Source organism: Perca fluviatilis, chromosome 2 (genome assembly GCF_010015445.1).
Source record: "Perca fluviatilis chromosome 2, GENO_Pfluv_1.0, whole genome shotgun sequence".
Classification (NCBI taxonomy): domain Eukaryota; kingdom Metazoa; phylum Chordata; class Actinopteri; order Perciformes; family Percidae; genus Perca; species Perca fluviatilis.
In genome coordinates this window covers 37,869,034-37,894,372 of record NC_053113.1, presented here as the reverse complement: position 1 = coordinate 37,894,372, position 25,339 = coordinate 37,869,034, and the positions used below count along the sequence as shown (strand labels likewise).

At 40.0% G+C, this 25,339-nt stretch overlaps 2 protein-coding genes across 3 annotated transcripts; one reads left to right on the top strand and one right to left on the bottom strand.

The window, feature by feature from the left end:
- Positions 1-595: 595 nt before the first annotated feature.
- Positions 596-17,144, bottom strand: LOC120574139 (integrin-linked protein kinase). Of its 2 annotated transcripts, none has more exons than XM_039824291.1 (13): positions 17,015-17,144; positions 15,350-15,613; positions 6,187-6,352; positions 4,865-4,960; positions 4,653-4,749; positions 4,472-4,555; positions 4,164-4,249; positions 3,941-4,050; positions 3,568-3,695; positions 3,241-3,362; positions 2,974-3,073; positions 2,204-2,334; positions 596-2,071 (listed from the first exon to the last, which is right to left on the bottom strand). In XM_039824291.1, the coding sequence occupies exons 2-13, from the start codon at positions 15,436-15,438 to the stop codon at positions 1,922-1,924; spliced, it is 1,359 nt and encodes a 452-aa protein (XP_039680225.1). In that variant the 5' UTR covers positions 15,439-15,613; positions 17,015-17,144; the 3' UTR covers positions 596-1,921. The 2 variants fall into 2 exon arrangements, with proteins under 2 accessions (XP_039680225.1, XP_039680236.1); XM_039824302.1 differs by having other exon boundaries at positions 15,350-15,563; positions 17,015-17,137.
- A 1,073-nt stretch (positions 17,145-18,217) lies between these two features.
- Positions 18,218-24,841, top strand: rrp8 (ribosomal RNA processing 8). Its single transcript, XM_039791698.1, has 8 exons — positions 18,218-18,415; positions 18,492-18,609; positions 19,271-19,529; positions 19,678-20,530; positions 23,100-23,229; positions 23,454-23,560; positions 23,654-23,750; positions 24,331-24,841. Exons 2-8 carry the CDS (start codon positions 18,505-18,507, stop codon positions 24,442-24,444), a joined length of 1,665 nt encoding a protein of 554 aa, XP_039647632.1. The 5' UTR covers positions 18,218-18,415; positions 18,492-18,504; the 3' UTR covers positions 24,445-24,841.
- The last annotated feature ends 498 nt before the right edge of the window (positions 24,842-25,339 follow it).

The window sequence follows — 25,339 nt, the reverse complement described above, 5'->3', positions numbered from 1 at the left end:
AAAAAACTGATACTCTACTATTTCGGTATTTTAACTGCAAACACAATACTGATTGTGGTTTAAATTCAATCTCATCGACTACAGGGATCATTTTAATTACCCTTTTAAAAATGTATGTGGAAAAGTAGGTATTTACTCCTTAATCAAATAACATTTAACTAGATTTTTTATTATGAACATATGCTAATGACAAAATGTTAAATATTTCTTCCATCAAATTACTGACACACCTCTTTGTCCCCTTTAGGAGATAGAGTAAGGCCACAATTAGCTCCATAAGTAGTACAGCTATTCCATTATCGTTGTTATTCCATATTACCATGGTGATTGTCAGCAATTTCGGCAATAAAATGTTATATTTATATTTCCCAAAAAACATGTATGCCTTTTGTGTTGCTATGTTTTAGTTATATTAAAAGACTCAACCCTACAACATGATCACAAAAGCACTATTCTATGTTGAATTAAATATCAGCAGGTAACTTGTCTGATATTGATGTTGCTTTTTAATGCGGTTTCACATCACATAGAATTATTCATTCCCAAATTATCCCAACGCCTCACATTCCCACTATAAATTCACACATTCAAGTTGTCAATATGTTTTTCATTTTAATATACTTATATATAAATACATACATTTGTATAAGTCATTCTTGATTTTGGCTTCAAACTGTGATTCAGCACAAACAAGCAAGCTGGTGGAGGCACAGAGACGATGCAGGTAGAAGAAACAACCCATGAGATTGATATAAAGTCAGACGTAATTTACAGGGCCAAAACAATAAAAACAAGTGAGAAAACAATATGACAGTATGCAGGATGTCTACACCACCCCTTAATGTCCCAGTCACCTTCTGTTGGCAGATTACATAGATGTATGCCAGTATTCAACATAAAAATAACACTTGAGTTAAGCACAAAGACTTTTAGACATCTTGAAAAGGACAACATACTCGCTAACATAATTCAATCATAATAAAACTGTTCAAGATTTTGAAGGGAAAATAATGAAAATAAACTAGATTAGTCATATTTGAGCAATCCAGTTACATTACATCATTGCAATTAACAAGACATTCAGCAACCTTGCAATTCATTTTGAAAGTAATCTTCCCAAAGTTAAAATGATCAACACTGACATTTTTGCTGCACCAAAAATAAGGTTTCTATGGCCAGTTTTACATTATTTTCAAGTCAAGCTCTACACATTACTAACACAGCCAAGCTGAAAGGTACAACACTGCCAAGTACTCTCACAGGCACCACTCATTCACAAACATTTTCTTAATCTTACATGTTGTTTGAATGCTTTGTTTGACATTTGGCATGCTTTCCCAGTTGCGTACAGTTTGTTGCTAACACAACAAACATTAAGTTTTTCCCCACAAGACAAGCTTTGAGTTAATGTTATTTGTTTGATTAAGAGCCACCATTATAAAAGGAGCAGTTTTCTTTCAGGGTGACTTTTTAATAGTGAGCCCACTCCAGATAAGAACAATAAGGCCTTAAATCAGCTGAAGCAGTGCAGCAGACTGTCATGCTGACGTCCACAGGTTATTCTGTCTAGACGATTGAAGAAGATGGTACTCAGTCCACATGTAACAGTTTAGAAAATGAACAGTCAATATTAAGCTCCTGCAAAGACAGCATCAACAAGTCAGTGACAAAAGATAAAGACACTAATAAAAACTTCATATCACATTAAACAAAAGCAAAAAAAAAATAAAAAAAAAACTTAAAACATGTGACTACTGCTGAGTTCATCTCAGAAGCAGAAGCTACAGTGCCGTTGAATGCAGCAGTAGAGTAAGAGTTTAAGGCAATATTGGTAAGCACCGCACCACCATATTAGAGTGATATTTAAGGGTGAGATATCCCCTAATTCAACGGTTCAGTACAGGAGGGCAGGGGAGGTTTTTCACTTGTCCTGCATTTTTTCCAGAATCGGCACAATCATGTCAAATTTAGGCCTCTTTGCTGGGTCTTCGTTCATGCATATCTTCATGAGCTTGCAAATGTGGGGGGAAATGCCGGGCGGGATGGTGGGCCTCAAACCCTCCAAGGCAACCTGAGAGCCACAACAGAAAGAAGATTAGTACTGTAGAAAAGATATTCTTGAATGCAATAAAGCCATGAGTAATGGTTTGTTTCGCCTGCGACTCAGCAGGTAATTTAATGAGCGAAAGATAGCTCTGCTGACCTTCATGCCTATTTCCATGTTGGAGAGGTCAGCATACGGCACTTCTCTGGTCACCAGCTCCCACAGCAGGATAGCAAAGCTCCACATGTCTGCTGACCGACGGTTAATATCTTCTGGCTTCTTCTGCAGGGCTTGAAATCACAGAGAGCAACAAGTGAAGAGCATGCAGAGCTGAACTTCACAACAGGCACAGCTGAGTACAAGTTTGCACATTAGATCTTTAAAGATGCATGGACTTTTGGGTTGAAATGCAGAATTCTACACTTAATGCACTCATTGACATTGCTCTCTCCATCTGTTATGTTACAGGGTTTAAATGTTACAGAGAGGTCCTTGCTAAAGATAAGGCCTGTTAAATGATTCACCTTACCAACTCTGTACATGTGTGCCTTATCAATAATAATCCTTTCTGTGCTCTCAATTTCATGGCTCACTACCCACTAGACATAGACTGTATGGAGGTTGTTTCTATGGCAACACATCTCCTGAATTTTAATGCAGTCACCGGCATCATGCTCCAGAAACACTGTTCTGTAAACTTAAAACCTTTTCTGTGGATTGCCATTACTGTTTGTATCACTGCTGCAAATGTTCACTGGCTATGTTCACATTTTGTAAATCAGTTTATGTTTTTAACTTGATTGTATCTCAAGGGTAAATCATCTGTAGATTACATTTGGTTCTGAGACAGTCTAGAGTTTCCTGCACCCATCATTCACGCTCAAGCTTCAGCTGTCACTTTGGGTCTGTGCTGTATGAGTGATGCCTACCCTCGGGGGCTACCCATGCAGGCGAGTACATCCTGCCAGGACACTGGAAGGAGAACTTGACATCTGCCATGCTGATCCTGGCTGTCATGTCTTCATCTATCTGTGGAAACAAGGAACACGGACTGAGATGTCACTTTAAAGTGTAACAGACAACACTTCCTTATTCTGCTGTTTTTCAGTATTTTTTAGGCAACACAATTCCTTTTAAAATCCAATTTGTACATTTATGATCCAGAAAGTTATGCTAAAACCACAACTTCATCTTACCACGACACTCTTGCTGTTAAGATAGTGGCGAGGGATGAGGGGTTCAAGTGTGTGTAAGAAGGCCATTCCACAAGCAATATCCAGGGCAAACTTCACCGCCTGCGTCTGGTCCACCACAAAATCTGACAGCACGATGAGTGACAAATAATAACAGGTTTCAGCCACCCTTACTTTCAACACATAACAGGATGACAGTGAAATGTCTACTGTACAAAAAGTGATGGGCAACTTAAAGACAAATACGTAAGTGCAATAAATCACAAATCCCTGCAAACCACCAAAAATGGTGACAAGTACGGACTTTGTGACCGGAGTAGAAGTACTCACTGGTGCCTTCATGCAGCACGTTGTAGAGGGAGCCATAAGGCATCCAGTGTGTGATGATGATGGGGTGAGGGGCGGGAGGAGACTGACATGCTCCCAACATGGGTAGGACATTCGGGTGGGAAAATATCCTGGGATGGAGCCCAAGAGGGAGGGACAGGGGAGAGAGACAGACAGACAGACAGAGAGACAGACAGACAGACAAAAAGAGGCAAACCCACAGAGGATTTGACAAAAACAGACGGCTTGTGTTAGATGCAAACCCCCCAAAAAAAGAATACATAAAGTTTGGTTCAACACAATGCAAAAAGACAAATGAGTGACCACAACAGCACAGAACATAGAGACTGTAGAAAAGTCAGGATTACATAATAACCTGAGTTTGGGATATTCCTCATTGAAGTCTCTGCTTTTCCTTGTGGTCCAGTCACGAACTTTCAGCACCTTAACGACAACCTCATTTCCTTGCCAGCGCCCTTGCCACAGCTACAGACAAAAATGAGATATAGAAAAGTTGGAATGAATGACATGTACCTTTGCATGACCATTCAGAATGACGAAATAATAATGAATGATAATGATGAAAAGATCAGAAGTACCTCTCCAGACTGGTTCTCGTTTACTTTAGCCAGGAGAGAGAGCTGTTTGTAGTCAATGCCTGCATGTTTGTTCAAAGTGCCATTGCCTAAAAGACACAAGATGGAGTTCAGACAAAAGCCCCATTACTCATGTGAAATTTAGCACAACGCTATACAGACGAAAAAGCGATGGAAATTTCACACACTACGTTTAGATTGGTTTGGTAGCAAGCAAGGAACACGTTTCCCCTTTCATGCAGCACTATTAGCAAACCGACGGATGGAAACTGGTCAGCTTATAAACTGGTTTATGTGTGTGGGGGACTTACGGGGTCGAGTTCTGGTGGTGCCTTTCCAGAATGTGTCCTTGAAGGGAATTTTAGTCAAGTTCTGTCCGCTTTTCTCAGCTTTTTCTGGATGATGAAGGGATAGCGTGCAATGAGAAAAAGTGAACACTTCAACACAATAAAAACATGCATTTGAACCTGTTGGAATAGGGAGTCAGGATACCTCTGAGGAGTTCACGCAGGTGGGGTTTGCCTTTGTCCAGCGGAGTTTCCCCATATTTGTTACAGATGCTCACCTGGGCCCCATTCATCACAAGGTCCTGAGTTAAAAAGGACCGATTGGTGTCAGCGACATTTTGATAGTTTATCATGGTGGGAATTACACATGAAAAACAGATAATTCTCAGCTTTAATACCACCAGGGGGCGCACAAACCTCAGCCACTTGGTCTTGGCCCCAGAAGCAGGCGTAATGCAGTGGTGTGTTCCCGTGTTCATTGGCTGCATTAGTGTCGGCTTTGCACTGGATCAGCTGAAAAAGAAGGCAGAATTATATGCAAAGCAAGGCTGCTCATATCTTTGTTTGGGCTGTATACAGGGATGAGTGTTAATGCTGCCAACAAAAATCATGGAAGTTCGTCTTGCCAGTGGACACATACCAGAGGTATTGAGACATGCCTAACATTAAACTCAATGGCTGTCTGGCAGCAATTCTAAATCAGACACCCTGGAGGCCCCACTATGGAATACGATACACCTAGATACAAGAGATCTTGAGATTTTTTCTGAGACTAAAGTTAGTGTCTTTAAACAAATACAATAGGCTGACAGGTCACTTTGTGTTGTTCTATTTAACCAACCAGATCTGCTGTTTAACAAAACCTACTATAATAATTTTGCAGCCTCGTGGAGCTCCACACACGGCACTTCATCTCCACAAGCAAACCAGTGGATTACAAAGCCTTTAAACAGGACATCTTAAAAAGGAATCCTGCAGGTGATTTATGCTGCGTAGGAGCTTGTGCAGGACAGACTCAGATCGGTGAATGGATCCCCCATATTGTTGGCTGAATTGCAGCTATGGATTGTGCTCAAATTGTGCTTTTAAATGGTCAATTATTTTAACCTTCTTGGTAGATAAAAAAAATGGCCACAAATTGTCTACCAGCCATAGATTCAGCCGTGCAGCTGATGTATTTGTCCTATAGTCCTTTATAGGTATCTTAGAAAAATAAGCAAGTGGGCAAACTGACTGTCCCTTGTATTTCATACAACAAATAGCTTGTTCAAGAGTGTAGTAGTAAGCAGGTCTTATAATCACACTTGCAGCCAATGAAACGTTAAAATGTTCCTCAACACTGACAAATTACTAAGCCTCCATTAGCCCTTCCTTCAGTTTAAAGTTGCTTATGTTGGAACTGCAAGAACAGACAAGACCTTTGTATATAATTGCTGTTCAGCTGACATCATTTTAGGTTTCATAATATCCTGTCTTTACGAAGCAAACTTGAAGAGACACATCATCATTTTGGCCGGTGAGATTTTAACACCTGTGTGCAAAGGAGAGATTAGTGTCGGTTTAACATTTTAACATTAACATTTTACTCTGACAAATAGACCACAGAGAGAGTGGGTCATGTTACAATGGCAGGGAGATAGCTCCTATACTGATAATCATTAGTAAGAGTTACAGGATGACACCAAAGTAACCAGATAGGAACCTTCCCCAGCATGCTCCAGTGTTTACATGAGCCCTACCTTTCCCACGATTTCGCGATGTCCGTGGCTGGAGGCCAGGTGCAGAGGCGTGTCGTCTCCACGATTCATGACGTTGATGCGAGCCCCTCTCATAATGAGCATGTCAACCACGCTGGAGCGACCCTCCCTGCATGCCCAGTGGAGAGGGCTGAAGCCGTGGTCATCTCTACAACCAGGGAGGAGAATTCATATTCAACACAGGTTTCACGAAAACCTTCAGCACTGCAAGGACTTCAAATAACTGCAGGACAGGCAGAAAAAGTTGCTAAGTATGACTGGCGGGACTGTGAGAAAATAGTATACCAGCAGCTTCAGTCCCTCGACTATTCACATTACGTTTCTTCCTGCAAACAACGGTTTGGTATAACAGTGTAACAGACTAGGACCCTTTTTTCACTAGGAGCACAGTGGCCCCCAGTTGAACATTTTAGGGGTTCAGCCAGAAAATGTAGGGGCACACACCGTAAATCAACATGCTAACCAAATATTCACATTTCTACTAATTTCCACTGTATTACTGATTAACACTTTGATAATAGAAATTACAATGTGCTGTTTCAATTTAGTTTCACATTTTATTGTGCACTTTTGAAGATGCAACATAAAAGGTAAACTGACAGCATCATCGCTGTCATGACAGTACAAATATTAAAATATACCAGCTCTAGTGTCCAGTCTACAATTACAATGAAGTCAACTTAAAATTAAAAATGCATTGTTTAGGCTACTAAATTAAAATAAAAAATAAAACCACTCCCTCTCTCCTCCCAAACCCATCCCTACAACCTTGAGTTGAATCATTATTAATTTCTTACTCACTGTAACTTGTATTTTTTATTCTTGTATTTGTATATTATTCTTTTTTTATTTTAATCATGACCGTTTTGAACTACTCTTTAATGTTTCATGTAAAGCACTTTGAATTGCCTTGTTGCTGAAAGGTTCTGTAGAAATCAAGCTGCCTTGCCTTACAGCCTCAGCCTGTCAGTCAGTCCCCAGGGCAGATAAACCACTGTTGTGCCTGCTTGTCAGGAAGTGTACATCAACAGCACCGTGACCGCTTTCGCCTCGCCGTTAATATCATATCGCAGCAAACGCTGTCTGCGTTAAGTTTTCAACAACTGTAACCACACTTGCAACCACTTTGTTGGCGTTTCTGTGACTAACTGTGACTTCAACAAAACTGCAGAGTAGTTTGCTCCGTCCGCACCTCTGTGTGTGTGTGTGTGTGTGTGTGTGTGTGTGTGTGTGTGTGTGTGTGTGTGTGTGTGTGTGTGGGAGCTCCGCTCTCTGTCATAGGCAGACAGATAAGCTTGCGCTTACGAGCTCTCAGGTACTGAAATTTCCACGTTTAATGTGTAAAAAAAAGGGGGCAAATTTACTGGTCGCACATGTGCGACTGGATGTAAAATGCAGTCGCACACTCTCAAATTTTGGTCGCAAAAGGTCAGTCTGGAGCCCTGGGGGACTGTTTTTTGGAGCATGTGTTTTGCTTTGACAATCAAAATATCACTTGCATTCCAGAAAGAAAAATGGGTGGTCAAATTGAAAAATATAGATCAGTTCAAATTTGATATCTTGTTATGACCTAATGCACTGCATACAGACTCTGAGTGCCTTTAAGAATGCCTCAGTTCAGGGCTCCCGGATAGCTCAGTTGGTAGACCGCACGTCCATATATAGAGGTTTACTCCTTGATGCAGCGGGCCGGGTTGGACTCCGACCTGCAGCCCTTTACTGCATGTCATTCCCCCTTTTATGTCTTCTGAAAATGCCCAAAAAAATAATCTTAAAAAAAGAAAAAAAGAATGCCTCAGTTCATAGGAGTTAAAAAAAATACACTCAGACTGCATTAGGTGTACCTAATAAACTGGCAACTAATAAAAAAGTCATGCAATAAATACTACCTTCATTGGCCGGGACCCCATTTATGTCAATAAGGATGGACTAATTAATAGAAACACCTCTCAGACCGTAGATAAAGTTGAACAGCAGTGCAAACTACAGCCACTAAAATGATCATCAAGTTAAATCAACACCTCTCTGTTTCAGGAAGGTAGGGTTTACTGCCGGATTGTTGTATGAGATATATGAGACTGCATTTGTTTTAGCCAGTTGTACCTTATAAACTGGCATCTGATATTTATCTGTCACTATAGCATTACGTTGTTTTAGGCAACATAATGAGGAATTATTTGTTCATTTGTACTTCTGTCATCTTCCTCAGAAAAAGGAAGCTGAAGCAACTCAGACTGAGACAACAGCAAATAGGCCTCCGGTGCGGATCATTCCTCTTTGTCTCAGCGACACTGGCAGCGACACATGTAGGACAGCGGCCTGGATTACATGGCAGATCGACTGATGGTGTAACCTCCTCAGAGAGAGAGAAAAAACAAAAAAAAGAGATAAAGACTGAGAGATGAAGAAACAGTAAGAGCTGAGTGACAGAGAGTCAATCAGGAACTGAAATAAAACACTAGGCTGAGTGCTGCAGTCCTTATAAGGCCCAGTGAGACTTCCTTCAGCAGCACTGCACACGCATACACTCCAGCTGCAGTGTGCGATTGTGTCATTCTTCATTTCTCTACCCTCTCTGCCGGGCTGTGGTCACCTCCTCCTCTCATACTAAGTTTCCTCCCTCATCTGAGTCTCACAACTCCCTATTCTTCTCATTCAGATCATCCTCTTCCTCTCAGTTTCACTGAAACAACTGGACTGATGATATATTCCACTTTCCATACACTTTCCTTTATTGTCTGTGCCGAGACACAGCACAATCCTCCAGTTATTAAAGTTATGCACTTGCTCTGAAATTATGAGCAGGCAGACAGCATAATAATGTGATCTGAGAACTGAGAGAGTATTATGAATCTGCAGGAATCTGAACCCTGTGCCGCCCCCCACACACACATCAATTCCCTGGCTTGTATTCACACATCCTGCAGAGCTCTGCTCAAAACAGCATCAACAGTCCCACAGAGACCCACAACACACATCTATCTGTGCATCTGGGTGACCTGCTGCAGTCACACCAGATCTGCTCTGCGTGCCATTTCCTCTCAGACCAAGAGGCCAAAATCCTAAAAACTAATTAGCCTAAGTTTATGAGAAGAAAACGACACAAAGACTCACTTCTCTGATTTTATTAGTTTTTTTGTGTTAAGCTATTCTTTAGAAGTGAGAGTGCACTCAAACATATTACCATACTGCTTATCTGTATGACCTTCGATTCACTATTTGCAAATTACTGATAAGAGCTGAAACTAGTAGTCGAGGCACCGGTTAGTCAATCGGTATGAAATCAAACTGAAACCAATTTGATAGTTGATTAATAGTTGAAGTCTTTCATCAATCAAAAATTCCAGTCATTATCTCTCTGGGTCGAGCTTTTCCAATGTAAGGATTTAATGCCTTTCACTGTTTTAAATCACGGTTATCTGACTATTATAATACTATAACCAGTTTTGGTTGGACTAAATAACACATTTGAAGATGTCATCTTCATCTTCGACTCTGGGAAGCTCTGATGATTCATTCACAATCTGAGATTTTGTAGATCAATCAATTGATAAAGAAAATAATCGGCACATTAATCAACACTCATTAGTTGCATCCGCTATTAAAAAGATAATAAGGACCAAAAAGACATCACTATTTTTCTAATTATTTCTTCTTGTGTATTCAATCTTGAGAAATTGGGTGTCATCCGCATAACAGTGAAAGTTAAAACACTCAATTAACTTTCACTGTTATGCGGATGACACCCAATTATACTTGTCAATCAAACCAGACGAAACCAGTCAGCTAGCAAAATTTCAAGAGTGCATTAAGGATATAAAATCCTGGATGACCTATAATTTTCTGATGTTAAACCCTAACAAAACTGAAGTTATTGTGCTGGGCCCTAAACACCTCCGAACTTCATTATCTAGAGATATAGCTACTCTGGATGGTGTTGCCCTGGCCTCCAGCACCACTGTTAGAAATTTAGGAGTTATCTTTGATCAGGATATATCCTTTAATGCCAATCTAAAACAAACCTCAAGAACAGCCTTTTTCATCTTTTACGACATTGCCAAAATTAGGAATATCCTGTCTCAAAACGACGCTGAAAAACTAGTCCATGCATTTGTTACTTCCAGGCTGGACTATTGTAATTCCCCTACTGTCAGGTTGCTCAAATAAGTCTCTTAAGACTCTCCAGCTGATCCAGAATGCTGCAGCGCGTGTTCTCACAAGAACTAAGAAAAGAGATCATATTTCTCCTGTATTAGCTTCTCTGCATTGGCTTCCTGTTGAATCCAGGATTGAGTTTAAAGTCCTTCTCTTGACCTACAAAGCTCTAAATGGTCTAGCACCATCATATCTAGAAGAGCTCCTAATACCCTATTGTCCCACTAGAACACTGCGCTCCCCAGAATGCAGAGTTACTGGTGGTACCTAGAGTCTCTAAAAGTAGAATGGGAGCTAGAGCCTTCAGTTATCAGGCTCCTCTCCTATGGAACCAGCTCCCGATCTGGGTTGGGGGGCAGAAACTGTCACCTCATTCAAGAATGAACTTAAAACTCTCCTATTTGATAAAGCTTATAGTTAGGGAGTGAGGAGTTGCAGTGTTCACCTAACTGGCCCAACTGCTTCTCTTCATAATTGTTAGATTAATAATACATAACAAAGTAGAGGGAGGCAGGCCAGCCAAGCCAGATCCGGCAGGGGGAGAGTTCTAAGCCCGAAAAAGCTACCTCTCCTTATGACCTGTCTCTCTTAGTTACCTGTTATAGTTACGCTGTTATAGTCCTAGACTGCCGGGGGACTTCCTTCCTTTGACACACTGAGCTGCTCTCTCCTCTCCCTTTCTATTACTGTTTCTATTACTGTTACTATTACTATTACTATTTGTGTGCAGCCCGTCCCAGAAATGCTTGTTACTAATCCTAGCTTCTGGGGAGTTTACTCCCCGGAGTCCTTATGCTTTTTTTTCCCCCAGCGTATTTCCTTGGAGAACGTTGGCACCAAGACCCTGGTTGCAGCTGTCGCCGTGGTTCTCCTGCACTCCCTGCTGAGCTCAGCGATGCCCTGCAATGTCATGCTGCGTCCTGCTGAACCCTGCAGCTTCCCGCTACATCCAGTCACTGTTCCATTATTAATGTGACTACTATCGCCACTGTTCATCACACCCCCAACCGGCTCGTCAGACACCGCCCACCAAGAGCCTGGGTCTGTCCGAGGTTTCTTCCCAAGAGGGAGTTTTTCCTCGCCACTGTCGCACTGCTTGCTCTTGAGGGAATTACTGGAATTGTTGGAATTGTTGGGGCTTTGTAAATTATAGAGTGTGGTCTAGACCTACTCTATCTGTAAAGTGTCTCGAGATAACTTATGTTATGATTTGATACTATAAATAAAATTGAATTGAATTGAATAGAAAAGACGTAACAATTTTTAATATCACAATGTTTATTGCAAATGACAAAAATAGTGCATTATTTTTTTATATTACTGATATCATTCATCCCCAATTGGTAATTGACCGATGATCATTTATTATAAACAAAATATGATCCTCAATCCACATACAACTGCTGAAAATGTACTACTTACACATCAAGTGAGGCTCAGGCCTCTGGTTTCTGTGTGTGTATTTCTATTCATGGGCCCTTTTTATAGGATAGATTTTCCCTTGAAGCTAGCTTCATCCCCACAACCCCAAGGCACTTGAGTGCCAGGGTTTTCTCCTGCTCACCCCCTCCACACTGGCTGCGGTAATTTATTTCAGGCACTTCCACCTGCCAACAGCGCTCAGTTTGGCAGAGGGAAAAGCTAGAGGAAGAGCCCCTGTCTCTGCCCCGTCATCCCCACCAGGTCATATAACCAGCCTCAGAGGAGGGAGAACTAAATCCACAGAAACACCTAACAAATGAAAAGAACAATGCAACAATGTTTTCACATTGGAGAAACTAACTTTGTTAGGATTTCTATTCTCTAGTTCTGTCACCTCATGAAAAGTCAATGAAACATTTTATACTGCTGAACATAAGAAGAGCTGAATTTATGGCACTGAGGGCTAGATATTTCCAACCATATCCACGGTAACTAGAGCTGTAACAATTCCAAATTTGCTGTACAATTAATTGTCTCAGAAATAACTGCAATTAACAATACAATTGTCTCTTTCAGTCAAATTTGAAAAATATGTATTTATGTATTACTTTTTTAAACAAATGAAAGTTTTGAATGAATTCCAGGATATATATTTTGGTTCTATCACTGTCATGTGACCTAGATAATGTAAAACAGCTACACAGCCTATGAAGTAAACAACACCTCTTTATTAGCATAAAACACATTTTCTAACTATAACCCCCTTGTCATTTTTGTTGCTATGAACGTGTATAGACTCAAGTGCCAACAACTAACACTTGACTGTAGCCCTTAGGGATACCTAACTTTACCATGTTTGTCCACCTCAGACTGCTAGTGCTGCATCGCTGCCTTCCTTTACCTTAGCCGACGTTCATCTGTGAGGGAAGACCCTCCACTCTGTACCGCTGCTGTACAATTGCAAATGGACTGACTGTTTTCCAAGAACTCCAACAGAGTGATGCGTCTTCTCTCGCACTCTCCAGTTACATTTTTGTTGATATCATATATCACAAATTTAAGCTTATGAACATAATGTTTTTTAACCAGGACCTTTGGTATTGTATGTAGCTCATAGAAAACACGCTATGTCAGAATAAGTAGGCTAATTTCAACATTTCAGAAACACATCAGTATTTAAGTAAATCTAAGTATTGAATCAGACTCCATTTCAGCAGCAGATACCCTATATGAAAAGGCTGATCAGGGCCAAACAAACTTGATCAGGACATCCCTAAACAATGTATTTGTGGCCAATATATTATCTTCTGATAAAGAAAACAATCGTTATTTTTCTGATAATTAAGTCTAGGTGTGTCACAATTTTGATTCAAAATTGTCGCAAAGAGGCAGTGTAAAACATATTCAGAGAAGGCCAAAGAGGATGGCTATATTGTAAACATTTAGAATAATTTGTTTCAAACTTTGCAATTAACTTGTGGAAACTTGGAGGAAATGTTGAAGGGAAATCAGTGGAGCAATCTAATACCACTGGGAGACGAATACCGGAAACACATAAGTGGAGGAGGGGAAGCTGATGTGCTCTGCTATGACTTACTGTGCATTTCTCTTTTGAAAAAATAATCACTATTGCCCCCCCGCACACAGATTCTCTGTCTCGTCATGCATACCTCTTCCAGTCCTGCCCTACTACAATAATGTCTCCCCCCCCTCTCTCTCTCTCAGTTTTGGTAGGTGGTAGATGGTTCCCTCGAGGCTTGTGTGTTATTCCTTGTAAGGAGATTCAGCATTCCACTACTACTCTCTGAGAGTTACATCAGTGTAAACACACTGTCATTGAGGATTTACAGTGAGGATCTGATAGGCTGAGATATAGGGAGTTTACTGAAATATAAAAAGGGAAGAATTAGAAGTTCTGTCGGGAAATGAAAGGGCAGAAATAAATGGGTTTCTACCAATGGTGGAGATATATCAACCGGAAAAGGGAACTTGACATGCAATCAGCTAATGGAACACATGGATCCACACTGGCTTAATGCAATCAAACCATCTAAACAATGGTAAAATTAAATAAAAGAAAAGTAAAAACAAAGCAAACACAAAGTCAATACAGACATTAAAAAGGGAGAACAAATCTCTCTTAATTGCGACACAAATGATTAAGTTCAAAAAGGTTTCTTGCGTATGCCACAAATCATGACACTGACCAAATGACAACCATTTACTCTTTCCAGCCAAAATTGAAATGAACCAAGAGACATCCGAGTGCCTCAGAAGGCAAAAAAAACAACAACAATCCCATGTTTTCATATCCTTTCCTATTATTATCACATTATGACATAGTTAGACCACCTAGTTCACTTCTGGATGTTATCGCCTCTTAAACAAAACCATGAATCAATTTCTCGATTTCTCGCCATTGTTACATATGAGATTAGAGGGTAAGGACATTACTAACTGTGCAACAGTAATCAAAGAAAGTAAAATTGGCAACTACTGGTTTCTTTGAAACATCAAAAACTTGGCAGCAATGTCCTTTGCAAGCAAATCATTGTTGGTGTAAAAAACAATCCAACTACTTAGTAACGTGCTCACTGCTTAAACCTTCTTACCATAAATGTACTAAAACAGTGAAAAAAGACAACAAGAGAGCAGCTCCAAGGTACACAGTCATCATAATTAAATTGATTAATTCATTCTCTCTTTGCTTGCTCTGAAAACAAATACCGGTAGTTAATTTAGGACAGAGGAGTCACAAAAGGAAGCTTTCCAAGTGGCCAACACTACTTGCCTAGCAAGCTCTGCCAAGTTTTTTTCTTTACAGTCAGCTGGGGATACAGAAGCAGCTCAGGACTGACGGATGATCTGTAACTATCAAACAGATATTTTGTATAATAAACACATCAAATCTTACAGAAGCCTGCAGTATTCTGTGCACTCTTCCTTTTAAATTTCTGTAAGACCTACATTCAATTGCAGCACGTTGTGACTAAATCTAACATCAGAGCAGGTTTCCTGTCCAACATCACACTCTTGAATTTCTCTGCTCTGGCATTCTGGACATCAACATGTGCCCACAAGGAAATGGGTTCAATCGCAGGCCACGATCTCGCAAGGGACTGAAAAGGCGGGCTCTCTGCCTGCACCAGATATTGAGTTTGAGAATGCAACATTTAAAGTAAGCAATGACGCTGCAGTGTAACTGAAATTTCCTTGAGATTCTGATTCATGTCGTAGCAAGTCTCATGCAGATTAAGAAAAGTTGTGCAAAAGTAATTGTTGGCTGAAAAATATAGATACAGGAGAGAGGAGCCCCTATGAGTGCCTGGCATCAAAAAGTGCCGTTTTTTTACACCTTTACCCACCCTGTTAAAACACATCCTTAATGACAATGAGCATCTGCTGGATATGAGTTTATCAGTCGTGCTTAGGGGCGTATACTACTTTGATATTGCGTTAAATAGATCAAGTAAACTTTCATGTAGCCATAGAAAGAAGTGATTTGAGAATTCTGGATACCATTAACATCCTAACAAAAAAATCCAGTAATAAATAAATCTGGACTCACCCTTGATTGAGGTCATTCTCTGTATTGTCCAACCATAAGCGAACTGCCACTGCATTGCCTTCCCGGCACTGTGTAAAGATATCATCCATTTTGGCTGGTGTATTGTCCTTCTCTTAAGGTGCCCCCGTGGGAGTAGATGCAGAAGTGAACTGGGACAGATGAGAGAGGCAACCCGAGGGGTTCAGCAGGGTCCTGGCCAGCATCAGTCCCTCATCTGGGATAATGAGGGAAACAATCAGAAAAGCTCACCCACTCACAGCAATCCTAAAAAAGGGGACATAAAAAGGGGAATATGCTTTCTTAACAAATGTTTCAATCATTTTAATCTCTATTCCAGATGATAACACTCTTATTTTATCCTATTGTACAAACGTGCTTTTATTTTTGATTGTTTTTCTATCTGTCCCTGGCACTTTAGGTCTAGAAAAGAGCTTTACAAATAAAAATGTGTTGATATTATATTATTATTAAACCTAAAAAGAAGAAAGCCAAGCAACCAAAAAACCTTCAGGTGAGTAATCTTATCCGCCCATAATACTGGGTGGGTGTGAAGTTTAGGACATTGTGACTCACAACATGGTTGTGACTAGCACCATGTACACCATGCTAGATAAACATCTTTATCCGGTGTCATGCTAACTTCTGTACTTATTATTTGAATTGGCGCTGACAGGGGTTAATTGACAGAAAATGTGTCTGCAACTATTTTGACAATGGAAAAGTTGCTTTTATCAGACATTTATCAGACAAAAATGAATGAATGCATGCATGCATGTCAATTCTGAGGATGTACTGCTTTTCTCTGTCTTATGTCAAATTATACAAAAGAATATTTGGGTTTTGGGCCACTGATCAGACAAAATAGGCAATATGAAGATGTCAGCTTGAGCTTTCCTAAATTCCTGATCGACATTTTTAATCAACACAATGCATACAGGGAGATAATGTAGTGTGAATGAACTACTTCCTCATATATCACACAGCATAAAAACATAATTGCAAGACATTACTGAAGACAACAGATTGTGACAGGGTTAACAAAAGGTGGCATGAAACTAGCTGGGATAACAATTGTTAACTTTCTTGTAGTTTACTTTCTGTAAACTTGATGTTTGAATAAGAACACTCAAACTTAAAAAGGTATAACGTTAGTAGATGATAACACAACTATATTGCGGTGCAATTTAACATGCATTGAACCCTTTGAGGTTGACTCTGTGATTTAGTGGGATTTGTTCATGTAACGTTAGCGAACACAAACATAGCAACAATCTGGCGTCACAGTAATGAGTTGACCGTTAACAATCCTCTGCCTTTGCAGCAGTCTGACTAGCTGCACTGCTATCTAGCTAGCTAACACAGAGGAATAGCTCATTTAAGTTAGCTGGATATCCCTTCAGCTCCTGTCAGTACCGCCGTTTGCTTTCATTACACTCGATCAAACTACAAGAGACTAGATTACCTTTACACATAGCATCCGCTGGTTGGCAAAATGAGACACAGGCTAACAAGCTAACGTTAACCAACTAACGTTATTCTGACGCAGAATGTCTCCGTTTCTCTCATTTGACGTTGACTTGACTGAGATGAACACTAAACAATATACATTAGTGGTTTAAACAGTCCAAACCAATACTAACTTTGCCTCCAAGACGATAAACTTACCGGGTAGATTCGCCTGTTGCGCTGTAATGCGGTTAGAGAAGTTATTAGCAGCGTTATGTTGTCTCCAGGAGATTGAATGCTGTGAGACGTCCACACCCTCATCGCCGCCGTCCGTACGTGGTAACGTCCAGGAGGAAGAGAGCGCCCCGCCTCCTACAGGCGGCAGAGAGAACTGCAGGAAGAAAGAATATTCACTGCCTCAGGTCACAGACTTTAAATCCTAGATTCCAGTTATGTGCAGTGGTGGATAACAAAAAAAGTATTAAAATTGTAGATACTGTAGAGCTTTTTTTCCCTGAAACCTCTGACTAAATTGATCTCTTCTCGTACATGTTTTGTTGTTGTTTTGTTTATATTGTATACATATACATTTTCTCTTTTTTGATCTCTCCTTTGTATCGCTTCGTTTGTCTCTATATATGTATTTTTTATTTTTTATTATTATTTTTGTAAGTTTGTGCACTTGTTCACGTGCTATCATTGCTTACCTGATTTTTGTAATCTACATTTTGTCAATAAAAAAAAAAAAAAAAAAAAAGTTATGTGCAGTGGTAGAAACTGATATATTACTTGCAAAAGTAGCAATACCACAGTGGAGAAATACACTGTTAACGTTACAAGTAAAAGTGTTGCATTCAAAATGTCATTAATGCTGGACTACCAGCCATTCATTTGAGAAATGTTCAAACATCTCCATTACATAATACATAATATAAAGCCACAGTCATTATTATTATTATCCAGAAACGTGTTTGTCAGAGAGGGGGAGTGTTGGAACGTATGTATTTAAAAGTATGATATTAATAATGCTGCTATTAGAATTATGTCAATATATGTCATTGCTTTTGTTGGTTGTTTTATTTAGTAACTCTATGTTTATTATTGTTTGTTTTATTAATATATTTAGTCATTCATTTAATTTCTTGAAGCAAAGTTAAGCTTGAGAACATATGATGATGGTGGTAATTCAACTACTTAGTAGTTGTACAATGTACTACTAAGAATAACATTATTATTATTATTATTATTATTGGGGTTATTGTTATTATTATAGACACAAATGGTTACATTTCGTACTTTACAAATCTTGAATACAACAGAACATTTAGTTTAATTTATGTCTCGCTTCGAACAACATAACCACAAAAAACTTCATGTCCCATAGATCTCTGGTGTGCTTGCGTCATCCACATGCGCCTGTAGTTCTGTTTTGCTTCTTTTCGCTTCCTTTACGCACGAGACAACCCAACGTGGCTTTTGCTTTTTTACCAGACATCTGTTCAGCTCTTAAATGTAGTTACATGTTTATTAAAAAAGACGTTCTCATACAAACACCGTAATCTACGAAACAAGTCGTCTGACAAGTAAAAGAACTCGTTTTTCTGCCGCAGAGACAAACTGGTGAGTAAGTGAATTAGCAGAGTTAGCGCGCTGATAGAGAAGAAGTGGTTGACATTTGGCTGTGTGTTTGCTCCAGTCCTCCAGGAAACATGTTTAATGAGGAGGAAGACTGGAGTGACGAACAAGACGCCCAAGTCCTGAGCAACACTGTCCTCAGAAACCCCCAGAAGCCGAACAGCAGCACAAATGGCAAGGTACATTCAAATTCAGCTCAACGTTTAACGTTACCTGCTGCTGCAAGTTGTATTCAAATGAAATCTAGCCATACTTATACTTACATATTTCAATATTATCTAATGGTGTGGTATATGGCACTATAAAGACACATGGTATTAAGGCAATTCAACAGCCGATTGTTGTTTGTTACCATGATTAACAGTTACTTTTGGGAGACAGTAGGCTACATATATAAATGACCAAAAAAGTGGACTCACTCACTCACTCACTCTCGACAAATTTGATTGACTAATATAACACTGTCTTAATTAGGGCTGAACTATTTGGAAAACATATTCTAATTGCGAGTATTTTGACTGATGTTGCAATTGATTTACAATACAATATTGGAGGGGATTATCATTTTTGCATCATTATTAAATATAAGATATTTTTCTTAAGTCTGTAGAATACAATTTGTAGGACAGGACATCTCTGCAGCACCACAGTACTTAATTCCAAATGGTATTTTCTTTCTTTAACAAATATTGCGCCTCCTGCGATGTGGATGTTACACCAGTCCATATTGCGATTTTAATATTTATTTTGATCAATTGTTCAGGCCTAGTCTCAATATCGGACAGTCTTCAACATGAGTTAAATGACTGATTATACTATCTGAATGTATCCCCTGATCAGTCCACGGTGGTTGGGAAGAAGAGCCTGATGCGGACCCTGCAGACACTGGGCTCAGTACCAGAGTGGAAGAACGACGACCATCAGCAGTCCAGTGACAGTGAGGCAGAGGTCCCATCACACAGTCAGAAAAGAAAGAACAGAAGGAAAAAACGAAAGAAAGCGGAGATGACAGCAGAGCAGCAAGAGAAAGGAGACGTGGATCAGACTGTTAATGAGGAAAAACATTTAACAAAAAAGAGGAAGAAAGACAACAAATTTGGTGAGTTATTAACTGCTTCAAAGCTTACATTTCATTTCATTTACATTTCAGAGTGTTAAGTATTTAATGGATTCTGAAACGAAACAATGCTGATGTTCACACAATTTAACTAGGATGTCATATTAAAACGTTTTCTTTCCTTCTTAAGCGGCTCTGAAGGTAAAAATCACATCCATGGGTGAGACACAGGATAAAGAACTTACCAAATCTGCAACAGTGAACATAAACAAACCAGAGAATACAGAGAAACTGAGCAGACAACAGTGGAAAAACAAAATGAAGAACAAGAGGAAATGTAAAAATAAATACAGCCAGAATAATCCCGAGATGGAAGTCAATAAAGCAGAATCTGCAGAGCAACACAAGCCAAAGGAAGAAGTCAAAATGGATTCATATAGCAGCAACAGCCAGACACCAGCCAAGAAAAAGGAAAAGCAATGTAAACCACAGAAAAGGAAAAAGACTGAAGAGGACACTGAAATATCCAGTCCAACAGAAACACAGACGCGCAAAGAGGAAAAGCAGCAAAATGGTGGCAAAGTTGAAAAAGGTGCAACTGAATCTTCTGCTGATGGATCAAAACAGAAAGCAGATGAACGTGAAGCGGAGATCGCAGATGATCAGCACCAGTCGCCCACGAAAAGACCCGTGCCGAGCAAAGAACAGATTCTGAAAAGAGAGAAGCTACGGAAAATACTCCACAGCCAGGAAGCAGTCCGACAGGAGAGTCCTGCAGAGCTGAAAGACGAGCGGGCGGTACCAGAAGAAGAGGTGAAACAGGACCGCTCAGCCTCCCTGAGGTCCCGCATGGAGCAGCGACTGGAGTCGGCTCGTTTCCGCTACATTAATGAAGTTTTGTACAGCACGTCCAGCGGCGAGGCGAAGCGTATGTTCCAGCTGGACCCACAGGCCTTCGGGATCTACCACAAAGGATACACGGCGCAGGTTCAGCGATGGCCCGCCAATCCAGTGGACGCCATCATCTCCTACATTCTAAAAAAGTGAGATATTATAGTCCATGTCATATTTTGCATGTAATTCAACATTTTGGATTTCTTAGGTTTCTTTGAGGAATGCTTTTGTCTTTCGAAAGTCCTTCCTTTTTTGGAGGTCTCAACTGTACCACGAGGTCTTCTTCAGCACCTGGAGCTGGCTCAGGTGTCCTCACATGACCTAAGAGGTAGAACAAGTACAACCCCTACACTAGGGCATTACAATATATCTATTTTTATTTATCATCATTGCAATAGCAACTGGTGCTGCAATAGACACAATGAGTAGAAAATCTCAGTAGAAAACTGTACTTTAAATTTTTACTTGTCATTCTTTTTTTAGTGGTACCTTGTTATGTTTAATTCAATGCTTTATTTGTTCAGTAAAATGTTAGAAATGATTTCCTTTTTATTTGTTTTAAATTCAACAAGCGGTTTGTTGTATTTTAACAGAATACTGAAAACTAGGGCTGGGCAATATATCGATATTATATCGATATTGTGATATGAGACTAGATATCGTCTTAGATTTTGGATATCGTAATATCGTAATATGGCATAAGTGGTGTCTTTTCCTGGTTTTAAAGGCTGCATTACAGTAAAGTTAAGTCATTTTCGGAACTTACCAGACTGTTGTAACTGTTCTATTATTTACCTTTACCCACTTAGTTATAATATACACATTACTGATGATTATTTATAAAAAATCTTATTATGTACATATTTTGTGAAAGCACCAATAGTCAACACTACAATATCGTTGCAGTATCGCTATCGAGGCATTAGGTCAGAAATATCGTGATATTTGATTTTCTCCATATCGCCCAGCCCTAATGAAAACAGTAGACATGCAGAACTGAGTACACTAATATTTGTTAATTTATCACAAGTCATATTGTTATTGCGATATTCAACAACGTTATCGCATATTTTCCTCATATTGTGCAGCCCTACCTTACCCAACAAATTGAAGTCTCTTACTCCTGTCACGTGAGGGCGTTGGAGACAGTTCTGAAGAAGACCATGGGATGCGGTTTGAAGCTACAAAAAGATAGTAATGCCTCATTTACACCGCATGGTTCGATTCGACTCAGCTCACTTTTGGTACCAGTACTTTTCTCTATTTCGTTTTCCCCTTGCGGACAGTACCCCCTCAGTGTAGGCGGGATTCTCAGCTGATCGCCAAACTGCGGTGACATCATCTTCGACGCAACACTCATTGACAACCAAGTGATGGAACGTCTGCACTTCGTCATAAGTTTTGCGGGCTGCCATTTAAAAAAAATAAATAAAAATAAACTGTGTCGAGTGACTAAAAAAAATTGCGGTTACTATTGACGATAGCTTGGCTATTTTTTCACACGCCTTGTAAAAGGTTAACGCATATTTGTGATTGATCTTATTTCGGCCCTTCTGAAAAAAATCAAAACCTCCGTTGACAACCAAACACACATTGAACTACAAAGTCACAAAGTTCACAGTTAAAGTTCACTGTGTGTGTAGCAACTCCACTGCTGTAGACCTCTGTTCACAGATGACCACAAACACACTAGGGGAGGAATATTTGCCACAGCTCTTTATTTGATGATCGCATCAGCAATGAATTGTCCCACAATCCATCTGGAGCTCCCGCCTCACCTTGCCTGAGGCCGGTGGGAGGGCAAAATTCGTTATCCACGCCCACCACACACCACCAACCCCGTGCGTCTCCTCTCGCGGCGGCCATCAAGAGCTTGCTCCGGCTCACTACTGCTTTAAAGGGAGACTTAGATTAGACAACTCGCTACAGCTGTAACCATCAGTCCCTCCCTGCCTGCTCACCTGAGCCGCCTCCTCCTCCTCCTCCTCCCCACAAGTCTCTCCACACCTCCACAGTGTGATGGAGTAATACAATCATCACAGCAAAAGTCATGACTGGGAATTTTCTTTGAATTTTCCATTCATTTCCTGAATGTGAGCGCTTTTGTAAGCTGCACTTAACAGTATCTCAGAAAAAGAAACTCCTTTACAAAGACAGGAGATTCTGTATCCTTTCAGCTCAACATCTGCACCATTCAACACATGTGGTCATTCATGCGATTCATCAGGTGTACTGAATTTAGAGGCTTGCGTTGATCAATGCAGAATCATAATATACATTGTTACAGACACTTTAGTGTCAGCCGCTCAAGACATTAACAAGGCCGTCTCTTCACCCCTCCAAAAGAGTAAAAACCATAACATTTCCTTCACATTGCTTCTCGGGGATCCAAAACTCCCATTATCTATATAATTTATGTGCAGTATACAGTAAATATCTTCCATTACTCTGCTGAAGACTCAGCGAGGTATAATGCAGGAGATAAAGCTCCACTGCGGGTGTTGAATTGATGCTTCATTAGGCTGCTCTGAGAAAACGGCCTTGTTAATGTCAACAGTTTGGGAGAAGATGAGCAGTTTTGGCTGTTTGTGGTCCTATAAACTTTAAATCTGCATTGGTTCTGTGTTGATTGTAACTTTTATTTCATGTAAAGGTGAGCTGCTCCTTTCAGTTCTTACATCCTATAATTGTACACATCAATTGTGTCATTTATTTCAGACCTTCCTCTCTGGTGGTTGCAGACTTTGGTTGTGGTGACTGTAAAATAGCGCGCAGCGTGAAGAACAAGGTGCACAGCTTCGACCTGGCAGCTGCGTGCGAGCTGGTCACAGTCTGCGACATGGCCAACGTGAGTGTGTGTTGTTTATCTGCATGCCAATTCACGTACAGTCCGCGCGATTGTTAGAAAAATAAAAACGCATTCTGTGTGTGTGTGTGTGTGTGTGTGTGTGTGTGTGTGTGTGTGTGTGTGTGTGTGTGTGTGTGTGTGTGTGTGTGTGTGTGTGTGTGTGTGTGTGTGTGTGTGTGTGTGTGTGTGTGTGTGTGTGTGTGCGTGTGTGCGCGTGTGCGCAGGTCCCACTCCGTGACGGCTCCGTGGACATCGCTGTGTTCTGCCTTTCTCTCATGGGGACCAACCTGGCTGATTTTCTAGCAGAGGCCAATCGTGTCTTAAAGAAGGGGTAAAATATGTCACATCGATTCAGTACAGGCACGGCAGCTTTGTGTGTATGTAAACTATATGTCTGTATAACTGCTTTTCACAATTATTGTAGGGGTGTCCTTAAAATAGCGGAAGTGGCGAGCAGGTTCGAGAACGTGCGGAACTTCGTCTCTGCACTGGCAAGTCTGGGATTCAAGATGGTGTCCAAGGTGAGGCAACAAGACAAGATGACCGGGGACAGAGAAACACGTCCTTATTTGTCAATTTTTGCTCATTTTTTAATATTAACCAAATCTGTGCCTGCATGGTCACAGCTGTTTTAAAATGAAATGGATGTAGTTCATACTCCTATTATGAGAATCCTTCTAAAGATAAAGCAAGTGGTTAGGAAACATACATTTTACACCTTTGTTTCCAACTGTACAATCTTAATAAAAGATACAAGTGTATACAACATTATCTATTGTCACTACAGGTATGGTAATTTCTTTTTCCTTTAAGAAGTCTTTTGTGTTTGCTCAAAGAAGGAGTAAGTAGCTGGCAGCTGCAGCTTTCATAATTGATAGTGTGAGGCTGTGGTGTTGTGGGCAGGAAACCTCAGGTAGAGCAGAATATTCAGAAAACTGGTTTATTGTTGGCACCAAACAGACTTGGTTAAATGTATTAAAAAGTAGGTGAATATCATCTAAACAGCTCAATCTGAATAAGAGTTTAACCACACGATGTGGAGGTGTCTACCCAGTGACTGACTGCATGTAAAGAGTGATTGGTGTTTTCTTTCTTTCTTAGGACACAGAGAACACTCATTTCTACTCCTTTGAGTTAATGAAGACTGGAGATGCTCCAGAAAATATAAAGAAATTTGGACTGCAGTTGAGGCCATGTGTCTACAAGAAAAGATGAATGGGTTTGTGATAGTACTTTTTTGAAGCAGTTTGTAATGTGCATCTTGGATCTACTGTTTTCCTAAGCAGTAGTTGTACATTTGTATCTAAATGTATTGTTGTGTAAGTGTATTGCTACATTTTGAAGGCTCTGTAATTCACAGATTTGAACAGAGCTGAATTATCTGCAATATTTGTACATGATTTTTCATGTAATACAGGGCTCTGTGATCATATGCCATTACTATCCAAATGCATGCAGGGTTCCTTCCATTGTCTCTGGTTTAAGATGTGCTGATCAGCGAAATAACCCTGTGTGGTGTTTGGTTGGAATGAAAACCTACATACATGTTTGGATGGCACATTATATACAGGCCAAGAAAACAAGTTTTGTAAATGTTAAAATTGTCCCGTTAAAAATAAAAATAAATCATTTTTTAAATGAATCTGTCTTGTGACTGTATTATGCAGGAGCACGAAGTTGCATTTTTTTTTGAAGTGAAGTACATTAGTTGTGGCACCGAAACAATGAAAAATACTGTTTAGTATGTAATATTTTTCATTGCTTTAAGAAACTCTTCAGTAACTTATTAATAGCAAATTTGAGTGATTCGGAGTTCAAACGTTAAAAGGAAGGGTTTTTATTTTCATAATGACCATAGACAGTGATTGTGACTGAAACCTGATTCACTCGGTTGCGTCTGTGTAATCATTCGCCACAAGAGGGTGTAACAGCACTGCAAACTGATGGGTGGGTGAAAGAGGAGTAGGTCTGCAGCTGGATCATGAGAATTTATTTATAGTTACTCTGGTTGTCACAGCAGATGGTCCTTACTGATTAAGTCAACCAAAGATATCACAAGGGCAGAAGTCATCAAAGTCATCTCTGCTATACTGTATCTGGAGATGTGTTG

What these genes read in the sequence shown, in the direction of transcription:
- rrp8 (XM_039791698.1), top strand. Translation starts at nt 18,505, where the DNA reads ATGTTTAATGAGGAGGAAGACTGGAGTGACGAACAAGACGCCCAAGTC. An exon ending in ATCTCCTACATTCTAAAAAA is followed by an intron (nt 20,531 to 23,099) that starts GTGAGATATTAT and finishes CATTTATTTCAG; the next exon opens with ACCTTCCTCTCTGGTGGTTG. An exon ending in AATCGTGTCTTAAAGAAGGG is followed by an intron (nt 23,561 to 23,653) that starts GTAAAATATGTC and finishes CAATTATTGTAG; the next exon opens with GGGTGTCCTTAAAATAGCGG.
- LOC120574139 (XM_039824291.1), bottom strand. Translation starts at nt 15,438, where the DNA reads ATGGATGATATCTTTACACAGTGCCGGGAAGGCAATGCAGTGGCAGTT. An exon ending in CACCACCAGAACTCGACCCC is followed by an intron (nt 4,250 to 4,471) that starts GTAAGTCCCCCA and finishes TGTGTCTTTTAG; the next exon opens with GCAATGGCACTTTGAACAAA. An exon ending in TTAACAGCAAGAGTGTCGTG is followed by an intron (nt 3,074 to 3,240) that starts GTAAGATGAAGT and finishes TTGTTTCCACAG; the next exon opens with ATAGATGAAGACATGACAGC.